The sequence below is a fragment of the Podarcis erhardii genome (genome assembly GCF_964252035.2).
Source record: "Podarcis erhardii genome assembly, chromosome: 7".
Lineage (NCBI taxonomy): Eukaryota > Metazoa > Chordata > Lepidosauria > Squamata > Lacertidae > Podarcis > Podarcis erhardii.
Window position 1 is genome coordinate 86395249 of NC_138511.1, and position 26743 is coordinate 86421991.

Genomic DNA, 26743 nt, shown 5'->3' on the forward strand with positions numbered 1-26743 from the left:
AGGTAAAGGGACCCCTGACCATTAGGTCCAGTCGTGGCCGACTCTGGGGTTGCGGCGCTCATCTCGCTTTCTTGGCCGAGGGAGCCGGCGTACAGCTTCCGAGTCATGTGGCCAGCATGACTAAGCCGCTTCTGGCGAACCAGAGCAGCGCACGGAAACACCGTTTACCTTCCTGCCGGAGTGGTACCTATTTATCTACTTGCACTTTGACGTGCTTTCGAACTGTTAGGTTGGCAGGAGCAGGGACCGAGCAACGGGAGCTCACCCCGTGGCGGGGATTCGAACCGCCGACCTTCTGATCGGCAAGTCCTAGGCTCTGTGGTTTAACCCACAGCACCACCCGCATCCTTACATAACACTGTAAACACATCTATATACATGTTTTCCAAAGTGCAAACTAAAAAAGAAAATACTTTTCATAACCAATAATATAACCCTAACCCAAAATCATGCTTCAGACATTACAATAGATGAATCTTAGTTAAAATATTATAAAAGGCTTCCACCGCATTCACCGCACATCTCTTAGTTATCTTGCTCGCCTTCGCATCTGTTCTTCAATCATTTCCCTTAAATTCTTTCATAATCAGTCAAATCTTTATGTTCTCTATATTCTTCACAAAGTTAGTCTAGGCACAACCAAACTTTCATATTTGAGCCCTACTTGTATAAATATTCATTTAAGCATTCCCATTGTTTCTGAATTCTAATTTTTGATTTATGCCTTATTAAATCCTTCAGTTTTGCTAACTCCAGGTACTCACATAGTTTACGTAACCATTCCCCTTTTGTTGGGATATAATTTCCTTTCCAATGACTGGCTACCAATATTCTACCAATGTTGTTGTTGCATACAGAAAGATGTTGATTTTGTCTTTGGGGATATCCTTACTCCAGATTCCTAATAAATATGCTTCTGCCTTTTTGATACATGATACTTTTATCAATTTTTTAATCTCTTCATGAATCATCTCCCAAAATTCATTGATCTCTGGACATGTGGTGGACATGTCCAGTTTGCGCAAACCTAAGTTTCTGGTGATGGAATGGCTCCCTGCAAAATAGTGACAGTCTGATAACTTAAAATAGAATTACTTGCAAGTATCAGGCTCTGCCTAGGATTTAAATATGTGATGTCGTAGAATACTATGGTAAAAGTTAAAATGAAAAGAAAGAAAGATGTTAATCGACCAAGTAAATTTTATGTGAAAATAGTTTTGGAAAACTGTTACAATGATTTACTCTATTTTTTGCTCTATAAGACTCACTTTTTCCTTCCTAAAAAGTAAGGGGAAATGTGTGTGCGTCTTATGGAGCGAATGCAGGCTGCGCAGCTATCCCAGAAGCCAGAACAGCAAGAGGGATTGCTGCTTTCACTGTGCAGCGATCCCTCTTGCTGTTCTGGCTTCTGGGATTCAGAATATTTTTTTCCTTGTTTTCCTCCTCCAAAAACTAGGTGCGTCTTGTGGTCTGGTGCGTCTTATAGAGCGAAAAATACGGTATGTGGAAACTCAGCCAGGAGGAATTGAGGAAGTCACCCAACTATGTTAACAAAAGGGGAATTATTACAGTTTGGATAAATGTTCGTTTGTTTTTTGATGTTTTTGTGTTTGTGGATTTGTTTGTTATAAATTTCGAAAACGAATAAAAATAATTGGAAAAAAAATAATAGTGATAGTCTGGGAGTAGCTAGTGACTCCTGAAGCTCTTGGCTTAAAAGGCCAGCTAGCCCAGCCTTACCTCCCAGGAGCCAGTGTGGTGTAGTGGTTAAGAGCGGTAGTCTCGTAATCTGGTGAACTGGGTTCGCGTCTCCGCTCCTCCACATGCTGCTGCTGGGTGACCTTGGGCCAGTCACACTTCTCTGAAGTCTCTCAGCCCCACTCACCTCATGGAGTGTTTGTTGTGGGGAAGGAAGGGAAAGGAGATTGTTAGCCGCTTTGAGACTCCTTCGGGTAGTGATAAAGCGGGATATCAAATCCAAACTCTTCTTCTTTTTCTTCCCCCAAGCAAGGTGACCCACATGAGCAGATCAAGCCCCACATCCCTGGGAAGCTCCTCAATGCCTTCTTCTTTCCTCCCCTCTGTTCCGCAGGCGCCTATCCCACATCTCGGGCTACCGGTCATTCTACCTCCGTGGGGCTGGAGCAATGTTGCAGCAAGCCTTGGTGCAGTTCACTTTCGACAAGCTGCTGAAAAAGGTACCGAACGGTCTTTTTTTGGGGGGGGGGGTACCCTGTGGAGCGGATGTGGGTGGCGCTGTGGTCTAAACCACAGAGCCTGGGGCTTGCCGATCAGACGGTCGGCGGTTCGAATCCCCACGATGGGGTGAGCTCCCGTTGCTCGGTCCCGGCTCCTGCCAACCTAGCAGTTCGAAAGTGCAGCAAAGTGCAAGTAGATAAATAGGTACTGCTTCGGTGGGAAGGTAAATGGCGTTTCCGTGCGCTGCTCTGGTTCGCCAGAAGCGGCTTAGTCATGCTGGCCACATGACCCGGAAGCTGTACGCTGGCTCCCTCGGCCAATAAAGCGAGATGAGCGCCACAATCCCAGGGTCGGTCACGACTGGACCTAATGGTCAGGGGTCCCTTTACCCTTTACCTTTACCCTGTGGAGCAGAGTGTCCTGATCTGCTGGGCCAGAGGAGGGCTTGTGGGGGTGGTGCTTGGGTGCATGGATGCCAAAGAAGGACTTCAAAAGCGACGGAGTGATTGGTTCTAGTGCTTTATTTAAAAAAAGGTGTGGACTTACTGCAAATCAGCCTGCCAGGTCTCCCAGCCTTTACAGTACAGTGGTACCTCGGGTTACATACGCTTCAGGTTACATACACTTGAGGTTACAGACTCCGCTAACCCAGAAATATTACCTAGTTAAGAACTTTGCTTCAGGGTGAGAACAGAAATGGTGCAGTGGCAGCGGGAGGCCCCATTTGCTAAAGTGGTGCTTCAGGTAATAATAATAATAATAATAATAATAATAATAATAATAATAATAAATAATTTTATTTATATCCCGCCCTCCCCAGCCAAAGCCGGGCTCAGGGCAGCTAACAACAATAAAACAGTACAACATACCAAAATCATTCATTATAAAATTAACTCAAATCAAACTGATGGCAACCACTGGGCCAGAGCTCTGCGGAGATTGCCAAAGGAGGGAGTCAGGCTGTGCCCTGACCAAAGGCCTGGTGGAACAGCTCTGTCTTGCAGGCCCTGCGGAAAGATGTCAAGTCCCGCAGGGCCCTAGTCTCTTGTGACAGAGCGTTCCACCAGATCGGAGCCACAGCCGAAAAAGCCCTGGCTCTGGTTGAGGCCAGCCTAACCTCCCTGTGGCCTGGGACCTTCAAGATGTTTTTATTTGAAGACCGTATGTTCCTCTGTGGGACATACCAGGAGAGGCGGTCCCATAGGTACGAGGGTCCTAGGCTGTATAGGGTTTTTAAGGTTAAAACCAGCACCTTAAACCTGATCCTGTACTCCACTGGGAGCCAGTGCACGAACGGTTTCAGGTTAAGAACGGGCCTCCAGAACGAATTAAGTTCTTAACCCGAGGTACCACTGTACGTGGCTTACTAGCTGAACGTGTGAAAAGGATCTAGGGGTTTTGGTGGACCACAAGCTGAACATAAGTCAGCAGTGTAATGCAGCTGCAAAAAAAAGTGAATGCTATTCTAGGCTGCATCAACAGAAGTTGTGTCCAGATAACGGGATGTAATAGGACCACTCTATTCCGCCTTGGTCAGAGCACACTTGGAATACTTTGTCCAGTTCTGGACACCACAATTTAAGAAGGGATATTGACAAGCTGGAAGGTGCGCAGAGGAGGGCAACCAATAATAATAATAATAATAATAATAATAATAATAATAATAATTTATTATTTATACCCCGCCCATCTGGCTGGGCCTCCCCAGCCACTCTGGGCGGCTTCCATAGAAAGCAAAAATACAGTAAAATATCACACGTTAAAAACTTCCCTGAACAGGGCTGCCTTAAGATGTCTTCTGAATGTCAGGTAGTTGTTTATCGCTTTGACATCTGCTGGAAGGGCGTTCCACAGGGCGGGGGCCACCACCGAGAAGGCCCTCTGCCTGGTTCCCTGTAGCTTTGCTTCTCGCAATGAGGGAACCTCCAGAAGGCCCTCGGAGCTGGATCTCAGCGTCCGGGCAGAATGATGGGGGTGGAGACGCTCCTTCAGGTATACTGGACCGAGATGATCAAGGGTCTGGAAACCAAGCCTGATGAGGAATGGTTGAGGGAGTTGGGTATGTTTAGCCTGGAGAAGACTGAGAGGGCATAGGATAGCCATCTTCAAATATCTCAAGGGCTGTCACATGGAAGAGGGAACAAGCTTGTTATCCCTGCTCCGGAGAGTAAGCCTTGAACCAAAGGAGATTCCGACCAAACATCTCTTGCATGACTCCTCTGTTCAAGGACAGAATATGTGAGAACCAGGCATGCAGCTCTTCATCCTCTTCCTTTCCCCCTACAGGGCTTTATTCCCATGACTGTTCCAGATCTGCTGAAAGGAGCCGTCTTTGTAAGTAGCTTCACCCCCCCCCCAAAAAAAATATTCATGGTAAGGTTACCAGATTTTTTTCCAGTGAATCCGGGGACACTTTTCAACTTCAGTAGGAATGATAGCATTTTGTCAGGGGACTGATTTGTAAATCCGGGGACTCTCCCTGGGAAACGGGGATGTCTGGTAACCTTAGAGCCTGCTTCATATGGAGGCAGATCTTTGGTCCATCTAGTTCAGTATAGTCTACACTGATTGGCAGTCATGCTCCAGGATTTCAGGCTGGGGTGTGTGTGTGTGTGTGTGTGTGTGTGTGTGTGTCTTCCAGCCCTACCTTGAGATGCTACTGGAGCCTTCTGTATGGAAAGCAGAAGCTCTGCCTCTGAGCTTCCAGAGCATCCTCTCTGGCACCCCCACCGTGTGTGTGGTTCTTGTGGCACACAACAACAACAACAACAACAACAACAACAATAATAATAATTTATTATTTATACCCCGCCCATCTCGCTGGGTTTCCCCAACCACTCTGGGCGGCTTCCAACAGAACACTAAAATACAGTAACCTATTAAACATTAAGACGCAGGTGGCGCTGTGGGTTAAACCACTGAGCCTAGGGCTTGCTGATCAGAAGGTCGGCGGTTCGAATCCTCGCGACGGGGTGAGCTCCCGTTGCTCAGTCCCTGCTCCTGCCAACCTAGCAGTTCGAAAGCACATCAAAGTGCAAGTAGATAAATAGGTACCACTCTGGTGGGAAGGTAAACGGCATTTCCGTGCACTGTTCTGGTTCACCAGAAGCGGCTTAGTCATGTTGCCCACATGACCCAGAAGCTGTATGACGGCTCCCTCGGAGCCGAGATGAGCGAGATGAGCGCCGTAACCCCAGAGTCGGTCACGACCGGACCGAATGGTCAGGGGTCCCTTTACCTTCACCTTTATTAAACATTAAAAGCTTCCCTGAACAGGGCTGCCTTCGGATGTCTTCCAAAAGTCTGGAAGTTGTTTTCCTCTTTGACATCTGATGGGAGGGCGTTCCACAGGGCGGGCACCACCACCGAGAAGGCCCTCTGCCTGGTTCCCTGTGCTCTCACTTCTCGCAATGAGGGAACTGTCAGAAGGCCCTCAGAGCTGGACCTCAGTGTCCAGGCAGAGCGATGGGGGTGGAGACGCTCCTTCAGGTATACTGGACCGAGGCTGTTTTCAACACAGTGTTCCTCACAAAGCCAGAGTCTGGTTGCCCTCTGAAGACGGGGGTTGGCACGTGGCCCTTTTTAGCCTGGAGGCCACATACCCTTCTGAGCAGTCTTCCGAGGGCCACACAATAGTGGTGGGCGGTGCCAGAGGCAAAAGTGGGCGGAGCAACGGATGTAGTTCCTTCTCTCTCTCTCTCTGACTCTCTCGTTTATTTGGTTTTTCAGATTAAAATTTTACAGTCATACAGTGGTGTGGTACCTTAGTTCTCAAACTTAATCCGTTCCAGGAGTCCGTTGAACTCCTGAAACCCTTCAAAAACCAAGGTGTGGCTTCCGATTAGCTGCGGGAGCTTCCTGCCTTCAATCGGAAGCCGCGGAAGAATTTGGCTTCCGAAAAATGTTCACAAACCGGAACGCTCGCTTCTGGGTTTGCGGCATTTGGGAGCTGATTTGTTAGACAATTAAGCCGTTCGGGAAAAAACAAGATTCCAAGGAATCTCCTGGACTTCCATCCTCCCCTTAGTTGGTCCTATTATTAATCTTTTCCTCCTGCATCTTTGATGGTGATCCAAATCTTTGGCGTCTCCACTGTGTCCAGAATTCACCATTGATCTATAGTTTATTCTTGCTTGTCTGGAGACGGAGGAGACTCCTCTTCTGAATAAGAGTCCAGAAGGGACCTGCAACTAATTAGAAATGTCAAAATATCCCCTCGGTATCCACTCTTGAGAACAGAGCATTTTAGAGCTAGTTTTCTGACCAAGTTCTGAGCATCTCCCTTAAGAAATACCTTTCACTGAGCTGTGTTTTTAGGTGATGCCCGCTGCAAGCAGGCCTCAGCTTTCAACCTGGCACCTTCCCGTTGTTGCTGGATTACAGCTGCTATCATCTCTGACCACTGGGCATGCTGGCTGGACCTGATGGGAGCCCTGTAGACTCACCCACCCACCCACCTGTGTCACATCTCTCTCCTCTTGCTTCCCAGGAAGGTTGCGGCATGCCCCCAGAAGCCAGCTCTTCCCTCCTGTACAACATAGACCCTTCTCGCTTTGAAGACTTGAGCCTGGCAGGCACGTCCGAGGTTGGCATTGCAGGTATGGCAAAAGGGTGAAACTCTGTGGACTTGTAAAAGGGTAAAAGAGTATTGGGAAATGATCCATAATTAAAGTTGTTGTTTAGTCATTTAGTCGTGTCCGACTCTTTAGTCGTGTCCGACCAGAGCACGCCAGGCACTCCTGTCTTCCACTGCCTCCCGCAGTTTGGTCAAACTCATGCTGGTAGCTTCGAGAACACTGTCCCACCATCTCGTCCTCTGTCATCCCCTTCTCCTTGTGCCCTCCATCTTTCCCAACATCTTTTCCAGGGAGTCTTCTCATGAGGTGGCCAAAGTCTTGGAGCCTCAGCTTCACGATCTGTCCTTCCAGTGAGCACTCAGGGCTGATTTCCTTCAGAATGGAGAGGTTTGATCTTCTTGCAGTCCATGGGACTCTCAAGAGTCTCCTCCAGCACCAGAATTCAAAAGGATAAATCCTTTGGCGATCAGCCTTCTTTATGGTCCAGCTCTCACTTCCATACATCACTACTGGGAAAACCATGGCTTTAACTATACGGACCTTTGTTGGCAAGGTGATGTCTCTGCTTTTTAAGATGCTGTCTAGGTTTGTCATTGCTTTTCTCCCAAGAAGCAGGCGTCTTTTAATTTCGTGGCTGCTGTAACCATCTGCAGTGATCATGAAGCCCAAGAAAGTGAAATCTCTCACTGCCTCCATTTCTTCCCCTACTATTTGCCAGGAGGTGATGGGACCAGTTGCCATGATCTTAGTTTTTTTGATGTTGAGCTTCAGACCATATTTTGTGCTCTCCTCTTTCACCCTCATTAAAAGATTCTTTAATTCCTCCTCCCTCTTTAAAAGTACTTCCCCACAAAACCCCAGAGTCCTTCCTGTTGGGGATAATCCAGACTGAAATTCCCAGGTGTCAAAAAAGGTTATTTAGGTATGTTACTACTGTGGCCCGTGTTTCATTAGTCCCAAAATGGAAAACGAGCGAGGTCCCAACCAAAGAAGAATGGCAACTTAAGTTGACAGGATATGCACAACTTGCAGACTTAACATATAGCATAAGAGCGCAAGAAGAACAGAAGTTTAAAGAAGATTGGAAAACGTTTACTGAAGATATGGGAAATAATTGTGTACAGCTGAAAACACTGGCAGCATTAAGATAAATTCAGCAGTGTAAATAAGTTAAGATGGATGCAATAATGGAATACTGAATGGTACAGTGGTGCCTCGCAAGACGAAATTAATCCGTTCCGCGAGTCTCTTCGTCTAGCGGTTTTTTCGTCTTGTGACACAAGCCCATTGACGGCTTAGCGGATTAGCGCTATTAGCGGCTTTTAGCGGCTTGGCGGATAAGCAGATTAGCGGCTTAGAAAAAGGGGGGGAAAGGGGGGGAACCGCAGGAACGCGCAAGACATTTTCGTCTTGCGAAGCAAGCCCATAGAAATTTGTTTTGCGAAGCACCTCCAAAACGGAAAACTCTTTCGTCTAGTGAGTTTTCCGTCTTGCGAGGCATTCGTCTTGCGGGGCACCACTGTATATTGAGTCCTGGGAGAGAACTTCCTTAGGCTCCAGAGAAGCCACATCGGCCTGCCCCATCTTTATGTCCCAAGATGTTTTCGAATTCCCATCGTTTCTGGCTGTGCTTGTTCCTTTATTATTCATGACACTTTTCACTCATACGAATCACAAGCAAAAAGAATTACCGTATTTTTCGCTCTATAAGATGCACCAGACCATAAGACGCACCAAGTTTTTGGAAGTGGAAAACAAGAAAAAATATATTCTGAATCCCAGAAGCCAGGACAGCCAGCGGGATTGCAGCGCAGCGATCCTGCTGGCTGCCCTGGCTTCTGGGATAGCCGCCTGCAGCCTCTCCCGGGCAAGCGGAGCCAGGCAGGGCTCCCCCAAGAGCCACACTCCCTTTAAAGAGAGAGTGCAGAGTGTGTGTGCAGCTCTTGGGGGCTTTTCCCCGAGGAGGGAGAAGAGCTGCCCTCCTCCCTCCTCGGGGAGAAGCCCCCAAGAGGCACACGCTCCAAGCGGCTCATTAAAGGGAGCGGTGAGCAGAGCCTCGCACCTGCATTTGCTCCATAAGACGCACACACATTTCCCCTTAATTTTTAGGAGGGCAAAAGTGTGTCTTATATATTTTTTCTTTTTTTTAAAATAGTATTTATTCAAATTTTAAAGATTACAAAGATAAAAAAAATAAAAGGACAAAAAAAAGAAACAGAAAACAGAAACAGAAAAAAACAGAAAAAATACAATTGACAAAAAAAAAACCAGATCAAACCTTTACATAACTTTCTTTCCTTTGCTTATTTCCTTGACCTCACAGCTCCCTCTTTTGTATTCTAGTTCAATTAGATGTTTCAGCAAATCCTTTCCAGCTTTGTTTTTATCCTAGTAATTTATCTTAATATGCTGTAATTCTCGTCTTTCACCAATTAAAAAATCAATTTTAACCTAGTCCTTTATATCATTTCTGCTAAAACCACATTACTTCATTCCAACAACCTTCTAAGATTCCTTAATTTTGCAATGTTTCTGTAGATAAACTTTAATTTTTTTCCAATCTTCTTCCACCAACTCTTCACCTTGGTCTCGGATTCTGCCAGTCATTTCCGCCAAAAAAGTGTGTCTTATAGAACGAAAAATACGGTAGCAATAATGTACTAGAACATCCCAATTACAGCATGAGCTATATAGAATAATTAACAAATCGTCAGCAAAACAAATACAAATCGTCGGTAAAACAGCCACCTTCTATGAAACACCATAGCTAACTCCACTGTGACACGAGGGTTATGTTCCCGGGTACTGTGCATAACCGTGAATCACGTACCGCGGGGAACACTCTCTAGCCCACGGAAATTCTTGAAAAACCCTTTAAAAAAACAAAAAAATCCGCCAAATTCCATCCCAATTGCTCCCTCCAAACCTCCTTTCTCAAGCTCCCAACTCTCCACAGGCCTCAAAGGTTGGTGCAAAGGCTGTTTTCCAACTATTTTTGTGCCGTTTTTGCAGATTTCCTGCTCTTTCCAGGCCTTTAAAATTGATTAAATCAATTTATTTAATTATTTGCTGGAGCTGTGTGTATACGTGGTCATGTGTAAAAGTGGGGAGTAGGGCTGGGCGATGTATCGATACACTGTCCAAGACTGGTTATAAGTCCATATTGTGATATTGGCTTTATAGTTTTTGACCTGGCGAAATCATGTTGTGAATTATGGTGTGTGTGTGTGTGTGTGTGTGTGTGTGTGTGTGTACGCGCTATGCAAAAATCACAATGTGGGAAAAACCGTGAAGCCAGCCAGTGCCGTTGCAAAGCTCCATCCTTCTTTCAGACATCATGATATCTCAGTCTATCACAATGTTTAGCTGGTGATATATCGTGATGTTGAAAACCAGATATCGCCCAGCCCTAGTGGGGAAACACTTGTATTAACAAAACTCTGCTCTTATCTCCAAAAGAAAGAGAGAGGCAGGCTGCACATAAAATGTAGAAACAAAACTCTTTTGAAAAGTTATTGATAGTTCCTTCCTCATCCCTGGTTGAAAAATGTACGTTAGCAAGGCGGGGTTGGCGAGAGCAACCGGGGCAAAGGAGTTAAGGAATTGTGCCCCAATTTCTTCCCTCAAATCCATTCCCACCGCCTTCTCTTCCTACTAGGGTACTTCATGGATCATGCGGTGAATCTGAAAGACACCCCCGTCAGGTGAGAAACTTTCTTCGCACCTTGTGGATGCATTCAGGTGCCGCTGCGCACATGTTCAGAACGTTAAAGGTAAAGGGACCCCTGACCGTTAGGTCCAGTCGTGGCCGACTCTGGGGTTGCGGCACTCATCATGCTTTATTGGCCGAGGGAGCCGGCGTACAGCTTCCAGGTCATGTGGCCAGCATGACTAAACCACTTCTGGCGAACCAGAGCAGCGCACGGAAACGCCGTTTACCTTCCCGCCGGAGCGGTACCTATTAATCTACTTGCGCTGGTGTGCTTTTGAACTGTTAGGTTGGCAGGAGCAGGGACCGAGCAACGGGAGCAGCAGGGATTCGAACCGCCGACCTTCTGATCGGCAAGTCCTAGGTTCTGTGGTTCAGGTTCCGTTCAGAACGTTACACATGATGAAATACGGGCTGTGGCATTCTAGAGTCTAACGTTAGTAATTCTTGGGGTCCGTGCGTCTGCTCTGAGCCTGGATACACCCCACCCCCTCAATTCCAGAGAGGGCCGCAGCTTTTGTTTACGGCATTAGAAAACAACTGGTCGGCCCCTGTGAGAACAGGACTCTAGACTAAATGGGCCATTGGCCTCATTCTGATGTTCTCCTTTACATCATAGGGTTTTCTGCAGGGGGAATCGGCTGCTTCAAACATCAGCTGCTCCCTGGCTGCGTGCTTTAGAAGTCTTAAGGCTGCACATCTTCACAGCCTTGAAAGCTATGGAAAGATCACGAGGCTCCAAAAATAACAGAGTGGCAAATCAAATTACAGGAATTGGTGGAGACGGCCCAATTGACTAGTAAACTCAGTGGAAACTCAAAGCAAAAATTTGCGGTGAAATGGGATGGTTATAGAAGATATGTTCAAAAATACAGTAATAGTTTTGACTATGTGCTAGCATTCGAGTGATAAAGGAACTAAAAGGAGGTGGATAACAATTAAGGATTTATTATGTTTTCAGAATGTATTAGAAAAATTATATAGAAAGGTTTATTGTTTTGTCTACATTCAAATGTAAGTTGAAATATATGCAAAGGGTCTTGACAGGAAGTCAAAGTTGAAGAAAAGATTTTGGAAGATAAAAGGGGGGAAAATATTTACTTTCATTATCATCATTTTGTGTGCGGGTGTGGGTGTGTGGGTGTCTGCACATATGTGTGTTGTTGTACGCAATGTTTGGGAGGAAATAAGACGGTAAATAACAAATAACAAACTAAATATCGATGTATGTAATTTTTATTTCTTAATTATATTTAGTGGCAGTATGGTTGTATTGTTTTTTGTAACATAAAATCATTCAATAAAAATCATTTTTCAAAAAAAAAAGAAAAGAAAGCTACAATCTGAGGTGTTCCCAAAGTAAAGGAAGGATTGAACTCTGATTAATAAGAATACACACAGAGGCTTGAACCAGCAAGACTCTGGGAAGGGTGCGTATAATAATCGGTCTCCACCCTCCAGCCCAGGTCGTTTTATTCACAAAAGAACTTTTTACAGAGTTCGTAAGAACCAATCAGATTTCTTCTGAGCATTTCAACAAACCCCACTTGGGGACAAAGTTAAACTACCCAAACTAATTAAGCACACATATTTCTGGGGTAAGCAAAACAGAACTACAAAGGAGTGCATTTGGCAACCCCAAGCAATATACATGATAAGAAGTATAGCCAGGAAGACAGGGATCATTAGCACCTTCAGGTGAGATCTGTTTCCTGGCCCTAAGATTAACATCCTTCAGGTATCTGAAGAAGTGTGCATGCACACGAAAGCTCATACCTAGAACTAACTTAGTTGGTCTTTAAGGTGCTACTGGAAGGAATTTCATATCAAAATAGTTTAAGCCCAGTCAATGCAATGCTTTCATTGCTGACACAGGTGGCTTACTCTATATTTGCTATAATTCCTCATAGCAACCCCACCTGATCACTACAACAATCTGAATCATTTAAAAGAAAGTTGAGGGGTTCGCGCCCCCCCCCCAATTAGGAAGCCAACTATTTGTTCCATCCTTGTAAGGTTTTCTGCCCTCCCGTGGAATTGCGATGTGCACCCACCCACAGACCCCTCTGCCCTCCTCTGCCCAATTCCTCTTGACCATTGACCTCACCAGCCCTTCTGTCTCTTCTTCCGCCTCGGCCAGGACGGTGTGTGTCAGCACATGCTACAGGGCGGAAACAGAAACTCGCCATGAGTCGTGGGGACTGTATCGAGTGCACCAGTTCACCAAGGTGAGGATGACGTGCGCTCGAGGTGTGGCGCCGTTGGAGGTGGGGAGAAGGGACAAGGTCTGCAGCACAGGCCTTGGTCCTGTATACCTGAAGTAGCATCTCCACCCCCATCGTTTGGCCTGAGGTCCAGCTCCGAGGGCCTTTTGGCAGTTCCCTCCCTGCGAGAAGTGAGGTTACAGGGAACCAGGCAGAGGGCCTTCTTGGTGGTGGCGCCCGCCCTGTGGAACGCCCTCCCTTCAGATGTCAAGGAAATAAGCAGCTATCCTATTTTTAAAAGACATCTGAAGGAAGCCTTGTTCAGGGAAGTTTTTAATATTTAATGCTGTATTGTTTTTAACACTCGATTGGAAGCCAACCAGAGTGGTTGGAGAGACTTAGCCAGATAGGCGGGGTATAAATAATAATAATGATAATAATAATAATTATTATTATTATTATTATTATTATGGCACTGACCCAGGCCTCAGCAAGCTGGGGGTCCCAGGCACCTTCAGACCATCCTCTTAGACCAGGGTTCCACGTGCCATTGTCTCTCTGGCTCCACCTAACTTTGGGCTCCCTGTCTTCTGCCTTGCCAGTCCCAATCAGAACCACCCACCATGGACAATAGCTGGGTTACTGTTGTAAGACAACCTATCTGACTTTTAAAAGATATGTGAAGGCAGCTCTGTACAGTGACGTTTTTAATGTTTAAAGCTGTATTGTGTTTTTAATATTCGGTTGGGAGCTGCCCAGAGTGGCTGGGGAAACCCAGGCAGATGGGCGGGGTATAAATAATATTACAGTGGTGCCTCGCAAGACGAAAAGGATTAGCGCTATTCGCGGCTTAGCGGATCAGCTGTTAAGCGGCTTAGCGGATCAGCTGATTAGCGGCTTAGCAGATCAGCTGTTAAGCGGCTTAGCGGATCAGCTGATAAGCGGCTTAGCGGCTTGGGAAAAAGGGGAAAAGGGAAAAAAAACCGCAGGAACTCGCAAGACATTTTCGTCTTGCGAAGCAAGCCCATAGGAAATTAATTTTGTGAAGCACCTCCAAAACGGAAAACCCTTTCGTCTAGCGGGTTTTCCGTCTTGCGAGGCATTCGTCTTGCGGGGCACCACTGTAGTATTATTATTATTATTATTATTATTATTATTATTATTATTATTATTATTGGTGCATCCTGAGATTTTTTGGGGTGGGGTGGAGCAGGATGGAGCTCAATGAGAAATTTGATACCTTAACAGATGCTAATGGCACATCAAGCGTGTTGTTCAGTTCGGCGCAAGCACAGCAAATGCATGGGATCTGTTAATCGGACTCATCCCAAGGCTCTCTTGCTTTTCGCTTTAAACAATGCAAGTTTCTAGTCCTCAGCGCTGCAAAGATAGCCCGTTCTCCTTGAAAAAGCAGAAAGCCAGAGGGCCCAGGTGATGTTAGCTTTCCTGCTGGGATGTTGGGCTTCAGAGCTGGCGTTCATAAGAGGTGCATTGTAAGAGGCACGCAAAGTTTACATGGGGCCTTGGAATGCTTCCTGCAGGGTTTGGGTTATGTTGGGCTCCCTCCGCTGCTTCAGCACAGAAAGTGGAGAGGTGGTGTTGTGTAGTGGTTAGAGTGCTGAACTAGGACCTGGGAGAGACCCGAGTTCAAATCCCCACTTGCCCCGGAGCTCAGTGGGTGAGACCTTGGGCCAATCAGTCACTCTCAGCCTAACCTACCTCTGGATTGTCGTGGGGATTAATTGGGGAGGGGGACAGATCAGATAGATAGATAGATAGATAGATAGATAGATAGATAGATAGATAATTTATTACGGTCAGAGACCAGCTTATAAAACACAATTGGGGGTACAATCCCAGAAGGAAAACAAACAATTAAAACAATGTACAACAATAAATTTAAAAACAATGTACAGCAATAAACTACCGCAGGGAGCTGACCCAGAGTCACTCATAGAACAGAGTTTGGGGATTTTCTTAACGAACTACTTTGAGTTGGGAGTTCGTCTGCACCTACAGATCTGTACACAGAATCTGGCGACCATTCGGGTCGTCTTCTGATCTTTGCCTAACAGGAAAAGGTCAAATTTTTGCTTTTCCAGGAGGTCAGCGAGCCTCACCAGCAGGGGATCAATGGTCTCACTACATGCCTCTTCATAAAAGGGACATCTCTATAATCATACACTCTCTCCCCACAATCCAGGTGGAAATGTTTGGGGTCACTGCCAACGAGACGGGGTTCGAAAGCGAGACCTTGCTGGACGAATTCCTGGCCGTGCAGAAAGAAATCTTCTCTGAGCTGGGACTGCACTACAAGTAGGGAGTTGCGCCAGAGCTGGGGGGGTGGCGGCTGAGGGACCCCTGCTCGCCGCTGGCAGCTGGGGACGTGGGTGTGTGATTGTTGAGGAGGGGGAAAGAGGGCTGCTAGGCCAGCCAGCAGAGACATCCCGAACCCACCTTAGAGGTTATACTTAAAGGGACCCCTGACCATTAGGTCCAGTTGTGGTCGACTCTGGGGTTGTGGCGCTCATCTCGCTTTACTGGCCGAGGGAGCCGGCGTACAGCTTCCGGGTCATGTGGCCAGCATGACTAAGCCGCTTCTGGCGAACCAGAGCAGCGCACGGAAATGCTGTTTACCTTCCCGCCGGAGTGGTACCTATTTATCTACTTGCACTTTGGTGTGCTTTCGAACTGCTAGGTTGGCAGGAGCAGGGACCGAGCAATGGGAGCTCACCCCGTCGCGGGGATTCAAACCGCCAACCTTCTGATCGGCAAGTCCTAGGCTCTGTGGTTTAACCCACAGCGCCACCCGCGTCCCTAGAGGGTATACTTAGGCATGTTTAAAATACAGTACAGTCATACCTCTTGTTATGTTTGATTCATGATACGTTTTTTCTGGTTGCGTCCGGCGGCGACCCGGAAGTACCGGAAAGGGTTACTTCTGGGTTTCGCCACTCTCGCATGCGCAGACACGCAAAATGACGTCATGCGCAGAAGCGGCGATTCGTGACCCACGCGCAGACCCAGTTTGCGTTCTTTGCAGGCTGTGAACGGGGCTCCGGGACGGATCCCATTCGCAACCAGAGGTACCACTGTACTAACAAAGCCAAGCAACGTCCAGGGAACATCAGAATGCTGCAGCACAATTGCTGACAGGAGCGAGATCTCACCAGCCTATCACGCCCTGCTCAGAGACCTGCGCTGGCTGCCGATTCGCTGCCAGGCCCAATTCAAGGTGTTACTAATAGCGCATAAAGCTTTTAACAGTACAGTTTACAGTGGTACCTCGGGTTACATACGCTTCAGGTTACAGACTCCGCTAACCCAGAAATAGTACCTCGGGTTAAGAATTTTGCTTCAGAAAATGAATGAATGTTAGAAAAATGTTGGAATGATGTTATATGGCTTTAGCAGAAATGTTATAAGGAATTAAGGACAAATGGATTAATAGAGTATTAAAGGGAAAATAAGGTTAGAATGTGTTAAGATAATTATAGGATTAAAAATAGTGGAAGATGGAAAGGAATTGCTGAAAGAATTAATAGAAGTGGAATACAAAAAGGGAGGTGTGAGGAGGTCACGGAAATAAGGGAATAAAAGATAAGATATTGAAACTATTTGATGTGTTTTAAATTGTGTGTTTTTTGTCTTGTTAGTTTAATGTTAGTGTTTTGGGGTTTTTTTGTTTTGTTTTTTGTATTGTATTGTATTGTGTTGTGTTGTATTGTATTGTATGGTTTTCATTCTTTGTAGTGTTTAAACTGTTGGAAAAGGTAATAAATAATATTATTTTTTTAAAAAAAGAACTTTGCTTCAGGATGAGAACAGAAATTGTGTGGCAGCAGCAGGAGGCCCCATTAGCTAAAGTGGTGCTTCAGGTTAAGAACAGTTTCAGGTTAAGAACGGACCTCCAGAACGAATTAAGTTCTTAACCCGAGGTACCACTGTACCTACAAGATGCTCAGAAAGTTGAGGTCATTTTAATCTATTTCTGTACAGTGGTACCTCGGGTTAAGTACATAATTCGTTCCGGAGGTCCGTAATTAACCTGAAACTGTTCTTAACCTGAAGCATCACTTTAGCTGATGGGGCCTCCTGCTGCTGCCGCGCAGCCAGAGCACAATTTCTGTTCTCATCCTGAAGCAAAGTTCTTAACCTGAAGCAATATTTCTGGGTTAGCGCAGTGTAACCTGAAGCGTATGTAACCTGAAGCGTATGTAACCCAAGGTACCACTGTATTTTAACTTTTCTGTGCTTTAAACTATTGCAACTTTTTCTTGAGTTTGCTGTTTTATCTTTTGTAAATGGCTTTGAGGGTTTGCTCGCTTGCTTGTTTTCAGTCCAGCGGTGTATGAGTTCTACAAAATACAGTGGTGCCTCGCAAGACGAAATTAATCCGTTCCGTGAGGCTCTTCATATAGCGGCTTTTTCATCTTGCGAAGCAAGCCCATTGACAGCTTAGCGGATTAGCGCTATTAGCGGTTTAGCGGCTTTTAGCGGATCAGCTGATAAGCGGCTTATCAGCGGATCAGCTGATAAGCGGCTTAGGGCTTAGGAAAAGGGAGGGAAAAGGGAAAAAAACCCGCAGGAACTCGCAAGACATTTTCGTCTTGCGAAGCAAGCCCATAGGGAAATTCGTTTTGCGAAGCGCCTCCAAAACGGAAAACCCTTTCGTCTAGCGGGTTTTCCGTCTTGCGAGGCGTTCGTCTTGTGGGGCACCACTGTAAGGCCCCAAAAGGTAATCTCACTTATTTACTTAGCAATCCTCAGGCAGCAAGACCTGGATAGAGAAGGCCAATCAGGTTCCTGAGCCTATGCCTTCCGGCCAAGGTGGCGGCAGGGCCTGCCCAACTTCAATGGCTGCCGTTACGCATCTGATCCCGATTTCTCTTTACCGATAGGGTCCTGGATATGCCCACACAGGAACTGGGCCTACCTGCATACAGGAAATTCGACATTGAGGCCTGGATGCCAGGCCGGGACAAGTATGGAGAGGTGAGTGGGGGAAGAATCCGCTCGCTCCTGAATCTCTAGCCCAAGGGCCAACCCAACCCCAAGGTGGAAGAAGCCCTGGGGAGAGTCCGATAGATCCTTCTCAATCTCCTTCTGCAGAGAAGCGGCGCAGAAGGATAAGAAGAACACAGGAATGTAGGAAATCGGACTGTGGATACGTCTAGCTTAGTACAGTGGTGCCTCGCAAGACGAAATTAATCCGTTCCGTGAGGCTCTTCGTATAGCGGTTTTTTCGTCTTGCGAAGCAAGTCCATTGACAGCTTAGCGGATTAGCGCTATTAGCGGTTTAGCGGCTTTTAGCAGATCAGCTGATAAGCGGCTTAGCGGCTTAGGAAAAGGGGGGGGAGGGGAAAAACCCCACAGGAACTCGCAAGACATTTCGTCTTGCGAAGCAAGCCCATAGGGAAATTCGTTTTGCGAAGCGCCTCCAAAACGGAAAACCCTTTCGTCTAGCGGGTTTTCCGTCTTGCGAGGCGTTCGTCTTGCGGGGCACCACTGTATTGTTGTCACAGTCTAGAGACTTCGCCTCCCTCCCTCTCCTGCGAAACTCTCCCCCTTTAATTCTGAGGGTGGTGGGTCCACCAAGAGGGTCCTGACCATATCGAACTCCGACTCACTCTCTCTTTTTTTAGTTTTTTATTTATACTTTTCAAATTTATACATTTCATTATATTTACAATCCAATTCACATTTCAAAACTTCCCACTCTTTTCTGCGGTTCCTTAAATTTACTTTTTCATATCTTTTCTGCATATCCAAATTCATTTAACTTACAAATTTAATTACCTACTGTAAATATATTATAAAACTGCAGGCTGTTGCAATAACCCTGCTAATGTTTTTTATCTGTTTACAATTTATCTGTAAATATTCAATGAACCAGTTCCATTCTTTTATAAAAAGTTTGTTATCTTGATTTCTTATTCTTCTGGTAAGTGTCGCCATTTCTGCATATTCCATGTTTTTGTATCCATTTTTCCTTTGCTGGGACTTCTGCTTCTTTCCATTTTTGGGCGAGTAACATTCTTGCCACTGTAGTAGCATACATAAAAAAATTTCTATACAATTTAGGTAGTTCTGGCCCTATAATTACCAAAAGAGAAGCCTCTGGGTTGTTGTTTTTTATAAAAGTTGTTTTGAACATCCTTTTCAATTCATTGTATGTCATTTGATGATGACAAAATCTGACTCTCATATCTACAATCATTTCTGAGATCTGCCCCAAGGACTCCCAACGCAACTTCTGCCTTGGCCATTTATGTAACAACAAACCCCTGAGCAGTGGTTACATATCCTTATGACCACTGCTCCTTGTGCATTTTACTAATCTATGGGTTGTGCTGAAGAAGATTCCAGCAAAACAGTCAGATTATCCGGGATCACTGTCCTACGTTGTTATTCACTTACTACTTCGGCACCATGAACGCCTAAAAAGTTTTACCGCTTAGCCTGCAGGATAGCATCTATTACTTTGTTTCAACCATAGACTTATTATACTTCTACGGACTTTCAAAGATTGACAGACGTGTGTTCATTTGATTTCAAATATATAATAATAATAATAATAATAATAATAATAATAATAATAATAATTTATTATTTATACCCTGCCCATCTGGCTGGGCTTCCCAAGCCACTCTGGGCGGCTTCAAAAAAAATATTAAAATACTGTAATACATCAAACATTAAAAACTTCCCTAAACTGGGCTGTCTTCAGATGTCTTCTAAAAACCAGAGAGTTGTTTATCTCCTTGACATCTGATGGGAGGGCATTCCACAGGGCGGGCGCCACCACCCAAAAGGCCCTCTGCCTGGTTCCCTGCAAACTCATTTCTTGCAGGGAGGGAACCGCCAGAAGGCCCTCAGAGCTGGTCCTCAGTGTCCGGGCTGGACGATGTGGGTGGAGACGCTCCTTCAGGTATACTGGGCCTTTGAGGCCGTTTAGGGCTTTAAAGGTCAGCACCAACACTTTGAATTGTGCTCGGAAACGTACTGGGAGCCAATGTAGGTCTTTCAAGACCAGTGTTATATGGTCTCGGCGGCCGCTCCCAGTCACCAGTCTGGCTGCCGTGTTCTGGATTAGTTGTAGTTTCTGGGTCATCTTCAAAGGTAGCCTCACATAGAGCGCATTGCAGTAGTCCAAGCGGGAGATAACTAGAGCATGCACCACTCTGGCGAGACAGTCCGCGGGTAGATAGGGTCTCAGCCTGCATACCAGATGGAGCTGGTATATTAGAGAATTTACAAGTGTACACATTTTGTTTTTGTTGTGCTAAATTATGTATATTATGCAATAAGAATTGCATGCTATCTAGTATACTGGTCATCGTGTTGCTTGTGTTGTTTGTTTTGTTTTGTTTTGTTGCTTGTTGGCCAGTTATGTGACTGCCCTTCGTTTCCCCTGCTAGATCTCCAGTGCCTCTAACTGCACAGACTACCAGAGCCGCCGGCTGAACATCATGTACTACAACCAGGAAGGCCGCCTGTCTTATGCGCACACAGTAAGCTGGGCCCTGGGCCTGTGGCCTGAGATACTGGGATGGGTAGGGAGAAGGAGAGGCCAGGTGTCGATAACCTGTGCTCTTTTTGCTCCTTAACCCGATGCCACACTGGGGGCCTCCAGTGTCTCAGCACAACTGTCTGTTCTTTGCAGGTCAACGGCACAGCCTGTGCTGTTCCCCGGATGCTCATTGCCCTCCTGGAATCCAACCAGCGCAAGGTTCGTTGCCAGCATAATCATCATTATCATCATCATCTGTTATTTATAACCCACTCATCTGGCTGGGTTTCCCCAGCCACTCTGGGCGGCTCCCAACAGAATATTAAAAACATGATAAAACATCAAACATTAAAAACTTCCCTAAACAGGGCTGCCTTCAGATGTCTTCTAAAAGCCAGAGAGTTGTTTATCTCCTTGACATCTGATGGGAGGGCGTTCCACAGGGTGGGCACCACTACCAAGAAGGCCCTCTACCTGGTTCCCTGCAAATTCACTTCTTGCAGGGAGGGAACCGCCAGAAGACCCTCAGAGCTGGCCCTCAGTGTCCGGGCTGGACGATGTGGGTGGAGACGCTCCTTCAGGTATACTGGGCCTTTGAGGCCGTTTAGGGCTTTAAAGGTCAGCACCAACACTTTGAATTGTGCTCTGAAATGTCCTGGGAGCCATTGCAGATCTCTCAGGACCAGTGTTATATGGTCTCGGTGGCCACTCCCAGTCACCAGTCTAGCTGCCGCATTTTTGATTAATTGTAGTTTCCAGGTCACCTTCAAAGGCAGCCCCACATAGAGCGCATTGCAGTAGTCCAAGTGGGAGATAACTAGAGCATGCTCCACTTTAGGCTGGGCTCTGTGCATGGCAGCGGGGCCCCACCTCCAGCCCAGAGGCAATGTCCATCTGCTTTGTGGGGGGGGGGGGAGGCGGACCCCTCAAATATTTTATTGCAGGGGCCAGAGGAACCTCAGCCCCTGGGAGTTGGCTCCTGTGGATTGTTCCAAGAGGTCTATAGCTCCCATCCACTCCAGGGCTGATGGGGATTTTTAGGGGCTAGGAGCTGGCATACCCTGTTAGAAACAAGTTTGGTGTGGCTTTCATTTGACGCTGTGTTCTTACAGTCATACCTCGGGTTACAGACGCTCCAGGTTGCGTTTTTTCGGGTTATGGACTGCTGAAACCCGGAAGTACCAGAACGGGTTACTTCTGGGTTTCGGCGATCATGCATGCGCAGAAGACCAAATCGCAACCCACGAGTGCACAGACGCGCCACTGCGGGTTGCGAACGTATCACATTCGCAACCCAAGCGTCCACTGTATTCTTGTTATTTATTGAATTTATAGACCGCCCTATACCCGGAGGTCTCAGGTCGGTTCACAGAATAACCAGGGCGGTTCTGCAGAGGGCAGAAGGTGGCCGGCACAGGGTCTTCAACCCCCCTCCTCTACCTTTGTCCCTCCTCTGTAGGATGGCAGCGTTCGGGTACCAGAGGTCCTCCAGCCACTGATGGGCACAGAGATCATCGGCAAGCCCAGCTACACTCCGTTGAAATACATCGGCCCAAACCAGCCCAAAAGGCACTGAACACCCCCAAATGCTGGGGTGCCTTGGAAAATCTGAGAGGATCCAGAATTCCAGAGACACAGGAGAGGAAGGAAGGCTGAGCGCTTGAATAGTGACGCTGCCTTGTGGGTGGGGTGGGTGACTTTGGGTTGGGGGGGCCTGAAATGCCAGCGAGGTGACCTTTACCCCCAATTAGGCACTGTGGATAGAGAGCTCACTTCTTCAGGACAGAGGGGAATGTGAGCCGTCCTTCCCAAGGTGATCTTCGTGGACCCAGAGCGCTTCCAGAAAAGGCTGGCTGTGAAGTCCCAAGATGTAACTTGCGATGGGAATCCCTTGTGCCCTTCCCTGGAGATCTTGCCATTTTCCCATCAGCCAGACTCCAGATCGCAGCTTCCTCTCTTGTCCTAACCTCTATTGTATTTCGTTGGTGGGGAAGCGGGGTACATTGATCAGAACCATCGACGGAGCAGAGAAGACATTCGCCCAATAAAAATCACTAACCAAAACATCTGTTTGCTTCTAGCAGTGATGGTTTTTGCATGCTGCGTCCCCTGGGATGCGGGTGGCGCTGTGGGTTAAACCACAGGTTGGCGGTTCGAATCCCCATGATGGGGTGAGCTCCCGTTGCTCGGTCCCTGCTCCTGCCAACCTAGCAGTTCGGAAGCACATCAAAAGTGCAAGTAGATAAATAGGTACAGCTCCAGTGGGAAGGTAAACAGCATTTACGTTTGCTGCTCTGGTTCGCCAGAAGCGGCTTAGTCATGCTGGCCACATGATCTGAAAGCTATACGCCGGCTCCCTCGGCCAATAAAGCAGGATGAGCGCCGCAACCCCAGAGTTGTTTGCAACTGGACCTAATGGTCAGGGGTCCCTTTACCTTTAGTTTAGACAAAAAGCAAGAGGTGATACGATAGGCGCTTATGAAACGATGCATGGCATGGAGAAAAATGGATAGAAACAAGTTTTTCTCACTCTTATAACTTTTAGAACATGTGAACACCCTGTGAAGAGTCAGGGCAGATAGAATCGTAGAACCGTAGTGTGGGGAGGGACCCTCAAGGATCATCCAGTCCAAGCCCTTGCAATGCAGGAAACTCCGCTAAAGCATTCCTGACAGATGGTCACCCAACCTCTGCTTAAAAACCTCCAAGGAAGGAAAGTTAATCACCTCCGAAGAGAGACCACTCCACTGTCAAACAGCTCTTACTGTCAGAAAGGTTTTTTTCTTGATGTTTAGTTAGAATTTCATTTATTGTAACCAGATGGGTGGGGTATAAATAAATTATTATTATTATTATTATTATTATTATTATTATTATTATTATTGAGTATTTCACACAGCGCACAGTTCAGCTATGGAACTCGTTCCCATGGGAGATGGTGACGGCCCCCAATTAATTTGGTGTTTTTTTAAAAAAAATATTTTTATTAGGAATTTCAACATCACATTTTATCAAAAAAAAATCATCCTTAATTCCCCCCTCCCCAAACTATAACCCCCTCCCTCCCCTCCCCAGACCTCCCTCAGCTCCTTTCTCTGGTTTATCAACATATGTTATTCTCTGCAAGTTACCAAATTGTATAGATCCTTAATTGATCCAAATATTGTCTATAAAAAGTTTGTGAATGTTTATTCAACACCTGCCAAGGAGTCCAATTCACTTTGTTGTTTCTTTCAATACTTTGTAAAGGGTTCCCATTCACCTGGAGTACTGTGTCCAGTTCTGGGCACCACAGTTCAAGAAGGACACTGACAAACTGGAACGTGTCCAGAGGAGGGCAACCAAAATGGTCAAAGGCCTGGAAACGATGCCTTACGAGGAACGGCTAAGGGAGCTGGGCATGTTTAGCCTGGAGAAGAGGAGGTTAAGGGGTGATATGATAGCCATGTTCAAATATATAAAAGGATGTCACATAGAGGAGGGAGAAAGGTTGTTTTCTGCTGCTCCAGAGAAGCGGACACGGAGCAATGGTTCCAAACTACAAGAAAAAAGATTCCACCTAAACATTCGGAAGAACTTCCTGACAGTAAGAGCTGTTCGACAGTGGAATTTGCTGCCAAGGAGTGTGGTGGAGTCTCCTTCTTTGGAGGTCTTTAAGCAGAGGCTTGACAACCGTATGTCAGGAGTGCTCTGATGGTGTTTCCTGCTTGGCAGGGGGTTGGACTCGATGGCCCTTGTGGTCTCTTCCAACTCTATGATTCTATGATCTTTAAAGTCACAGTTATCCTTGTCACGTAATTTAGGTGTCAGTTTTGCCAATTCTGCATAGTCCATTAGTTTTTCTTGCCACAGCTCTTTGTGACGGCCTCCAATTTGGATGGCTCTAAAGTGGTATCGTGGTGCTTTAGCTACAAAGTGTGGCTTTGCGTCTTGGCCTAGCGCAGTCTCCCAGGTGAGACTCTGGGTTCGATGCGTGAAACCATTGCCCGACTTGGAGAGTTTAAATAAATAAATACTGTCGCAAGGGTGGCGGTGAGAGCGGGTTGATACGGAGTGTGGATCCGAAAGGGAGTCAAGTGTGTTTGAGAGAGAATCCTTTTGTGATTTGACCCAGCTCCACCCTCCTCCCCAAAAGCTCTTTATAGGACTCGGACGCACCTGCCTCACAGCTGCCGTCTCTGCAAAGTGGCCACAAACCACAATGGCTCCCTTGGGTGTGGCTTTGAGAAATTGTCTCTGCACAAAAGCTGAGCCCGCAGGGGAAAAGGAAGGGCGTCAGAGGCAGCAGCTGGAGTTAGGCCTAACCCTGCTTGCTGAGCAAACTCTCTTCCCATGCCAGATCCTACAGAACAAGAAGCGAGGCGACACATTGAAAGGTGGACCAGCTGCTGCAAAGAGTTGCGAGCTTCGGACGTCACACGTGGTTAAATTTTTCTCTCGTTTTGTTTTATTGGTTTGTTAACAGACGTAGCAAAGAGGAAGAAAACAATAAAAAAATCAAAACCGTAAAGCGTCACAGCCTGGAAGGACAAAAGTACCAAGATACGTACGACGTATTAACTCATATTTGTGAAATGTTCGCTTACAAATAATAGAAATCGATTCAAATAAAAGCATTCTCCACCTAAGTTCCATCGTTCTTGAGAGGAAAGGTTCTTCAGTGAGCCAGACATTTGCATATACCAGTGACATGGAATGAGCATGTGTCCCAATATTTGTATAAGAAATAAAATCATGCCATACAAAGCTGTTTCCAAAGCTAGTTGTATTCCAGGTTGACCCACTGAAATTAACCTGATTAATTTCAGTGAGTCTAGTGAAGAATTTGGTTGGGCGCAACCTGCAATTTCTATAGCGCTGTCGTCATGAATCTGTGGCATAAAAACACACTATCACTGAGGTATCTCAGCTGTACTGAAACAAAGAGCTCATAGGAACCGGAAAGCACGGGCCCCTGCCCTGCAGAACTTACAACTGAAAGATGGATGATGAGGATATAGCAAGAGGAGAAAGCCAGGGTTGTGCAGTGGTTAGAGTGCTGGACTCTGACCTGGGAGAACGGGGTTTGAATCCCCACTCAAGCCAAGAAGCTCACTGGGTAATAGATTCGCTTGGCAGTTAAGCTCCTTTTGAGCTAAGTGTCGGGTCAATTCTGTGTCCAGGGCAGCTGTCTGCCAGCTCCATCTGGTGCGCAGGCTGAGACCCTACCTGCCTGCAGACTGTCTCACCAGAGTGGTGCATGCTCTGGTTATCTCCCGCTTGGACTACTGCAATGCGCTCTACATGGGGCTACCTTTGAAGGTGACCCGGAAACTACAACTAATCCAGAATGTGGCAGCAAGACTGGTGAATGGGAGCGGCCGCCGAGACCATATAACACCTACACTGGCTCCCAGTACGTTTCCGAGCCCAATTCAAAGTGTTGGTGCTGGCCTTTAAAGCCCTAAATGGCCTCAGTCCAGTATACCTGAAGGAGCGTCTCCACCCCCATCATTCTGCCCGGACACTGAGGTCCAGCACCGAGGGCCTTCTGGTGGTTCCCTCTCTGAGAGAAGCCAAGTGACAGAGAACCAGGCACAGGGCCTTCTCGGTAGTGGCGCCTGCCCTGTGGAACGCCCTCCCACCAGGTGTCAAGGGAACAACAACTACCAGACTTTTAGAAGACATCTGAAGGCAGCCCTGTTCAGGGAAGTTTTTAATGTTTGATGCATTACTGTATTTTAATATTTTGTTGAAAACGGCCCAGAGTGGCTGGGGAAGCCCAGCCAGATGGTGGGGTATAAGTAATAAATTATTATTATTATTATTATTATTATTATTATTATTATTATTATTTACTTGCAGGATAGGCCCCGTTATACTTAGTGCAATGCCTTTCAAAGTAAATACGCATAGGATCTGACTTCCAGCCAGGTCATCCTTTCACTTTTTTAAAATAAAACAAATTGCAAGAGTCAAGTTTGTCCCAAGAACATAAGACTATAAGAAGTGATCTGCCGGATGAGGCCAAGGTTCCATCTAAATCAGCATCCTGTCCTCCCATGCCTGTGGGAAACCCGTAAGCAGGATAGGACCACGAGAGCCCCTCTTCCCTGTTAGAATTCCTGCTCCATGACTGCAGTCATGGGATTGTTGTCTATCACATGACAGTGTATGTTTTGACTCCACAGAGTGGGAAGTGACGGAGACAGGATGTTTGTGTTACTGTGTTCTGTGAAGTGGGACTATTGTCCTTTTTTTCCTCTTTGCTGATGCTAGAGAGAGAGGGAGCCATGTTGCAGCGCTCCGTGTGTGTTTATATGTAAGTAAAGTAGATTAGCCAAAATGCTGAGTTGCTGAGGTCTGTTACGCAAAGCTGCGAAGACTCTGCAGATCCCTAAGTGTGCTGGTGTCTGTTGGCATTGGTTGCTGTGATGTTCGGGCTGAAGAAAGCTTTTGAAGCTCCCGAAGAATCGACCAGGAGGGAGAGAACATGCCAACTGGGCATGTGTCTCTGCCAGGGTCCTACTCTAGTGTAGGCAGAGCTCCCTCGTGGTTTCCA

At 46.5% G+C, this 26743-nt stretch overlaps 1 protein-coding gene and 1 long non-coding RNA gene across 2 annotated transcripts in view; one reads left to right on the forward strand and one right to left on the reverse strand.

The window, feature by feature from the left end:
• Nucleotides 1-22270, forward strand: part of SARS2 (seryl-tRNA synthetase 2, mitochondrial) — a 34321-nt gene extending 12051 nt beyond the window's left edge. Inside the window, exons 7-16 of the mRNA XM_081869173.1 lie at nt 2093-2198; nt 4486-4533; nt 6689-6797; nt 10435-10480; nt 12626-12713; nt 14893-15005; nt 17591-17684; nt 20111-20203; nt 20356-20421; nt 21662-22270. Of these exons, the coding sequence (XP_081725299.1) occupies nt 2093-2198; nt 4486-4533; nt 6689-6797; nt 10435-10480; nt 12626-12713; nt 14893-15005; nt 17591-17684; nt 20111-20203; nt 20356-20421; nt 21662-21778 (880 nt within the window). The 3' untranslated portion in view covers nt 21779-22270. The remainder of the gene's footprint in view (nt 1-2092; nt 2199-4485; nt 4534-6688; nt 6798-10434; nt 10481-12625; nt 12714-14892; nt 15006-17590; nt 17685-20110; nt 20204-20355; nt 20422-21661) is intronic.
• Nucleotides 13902-14444, reverse strand: LOC309346296. Its single transcript, XR_014158577.1, has 2 exons — nt 14320-14444; nt 13902-14220 (listed from the first exon to the last, which is right to left on the reverse strand). It is a non-coding gene; the product is annotated as an uncharacterized lncRNA (long non-coding RNA).
• Nucleotides 22271-26743: the final 4473 nt, after the last annotated feature.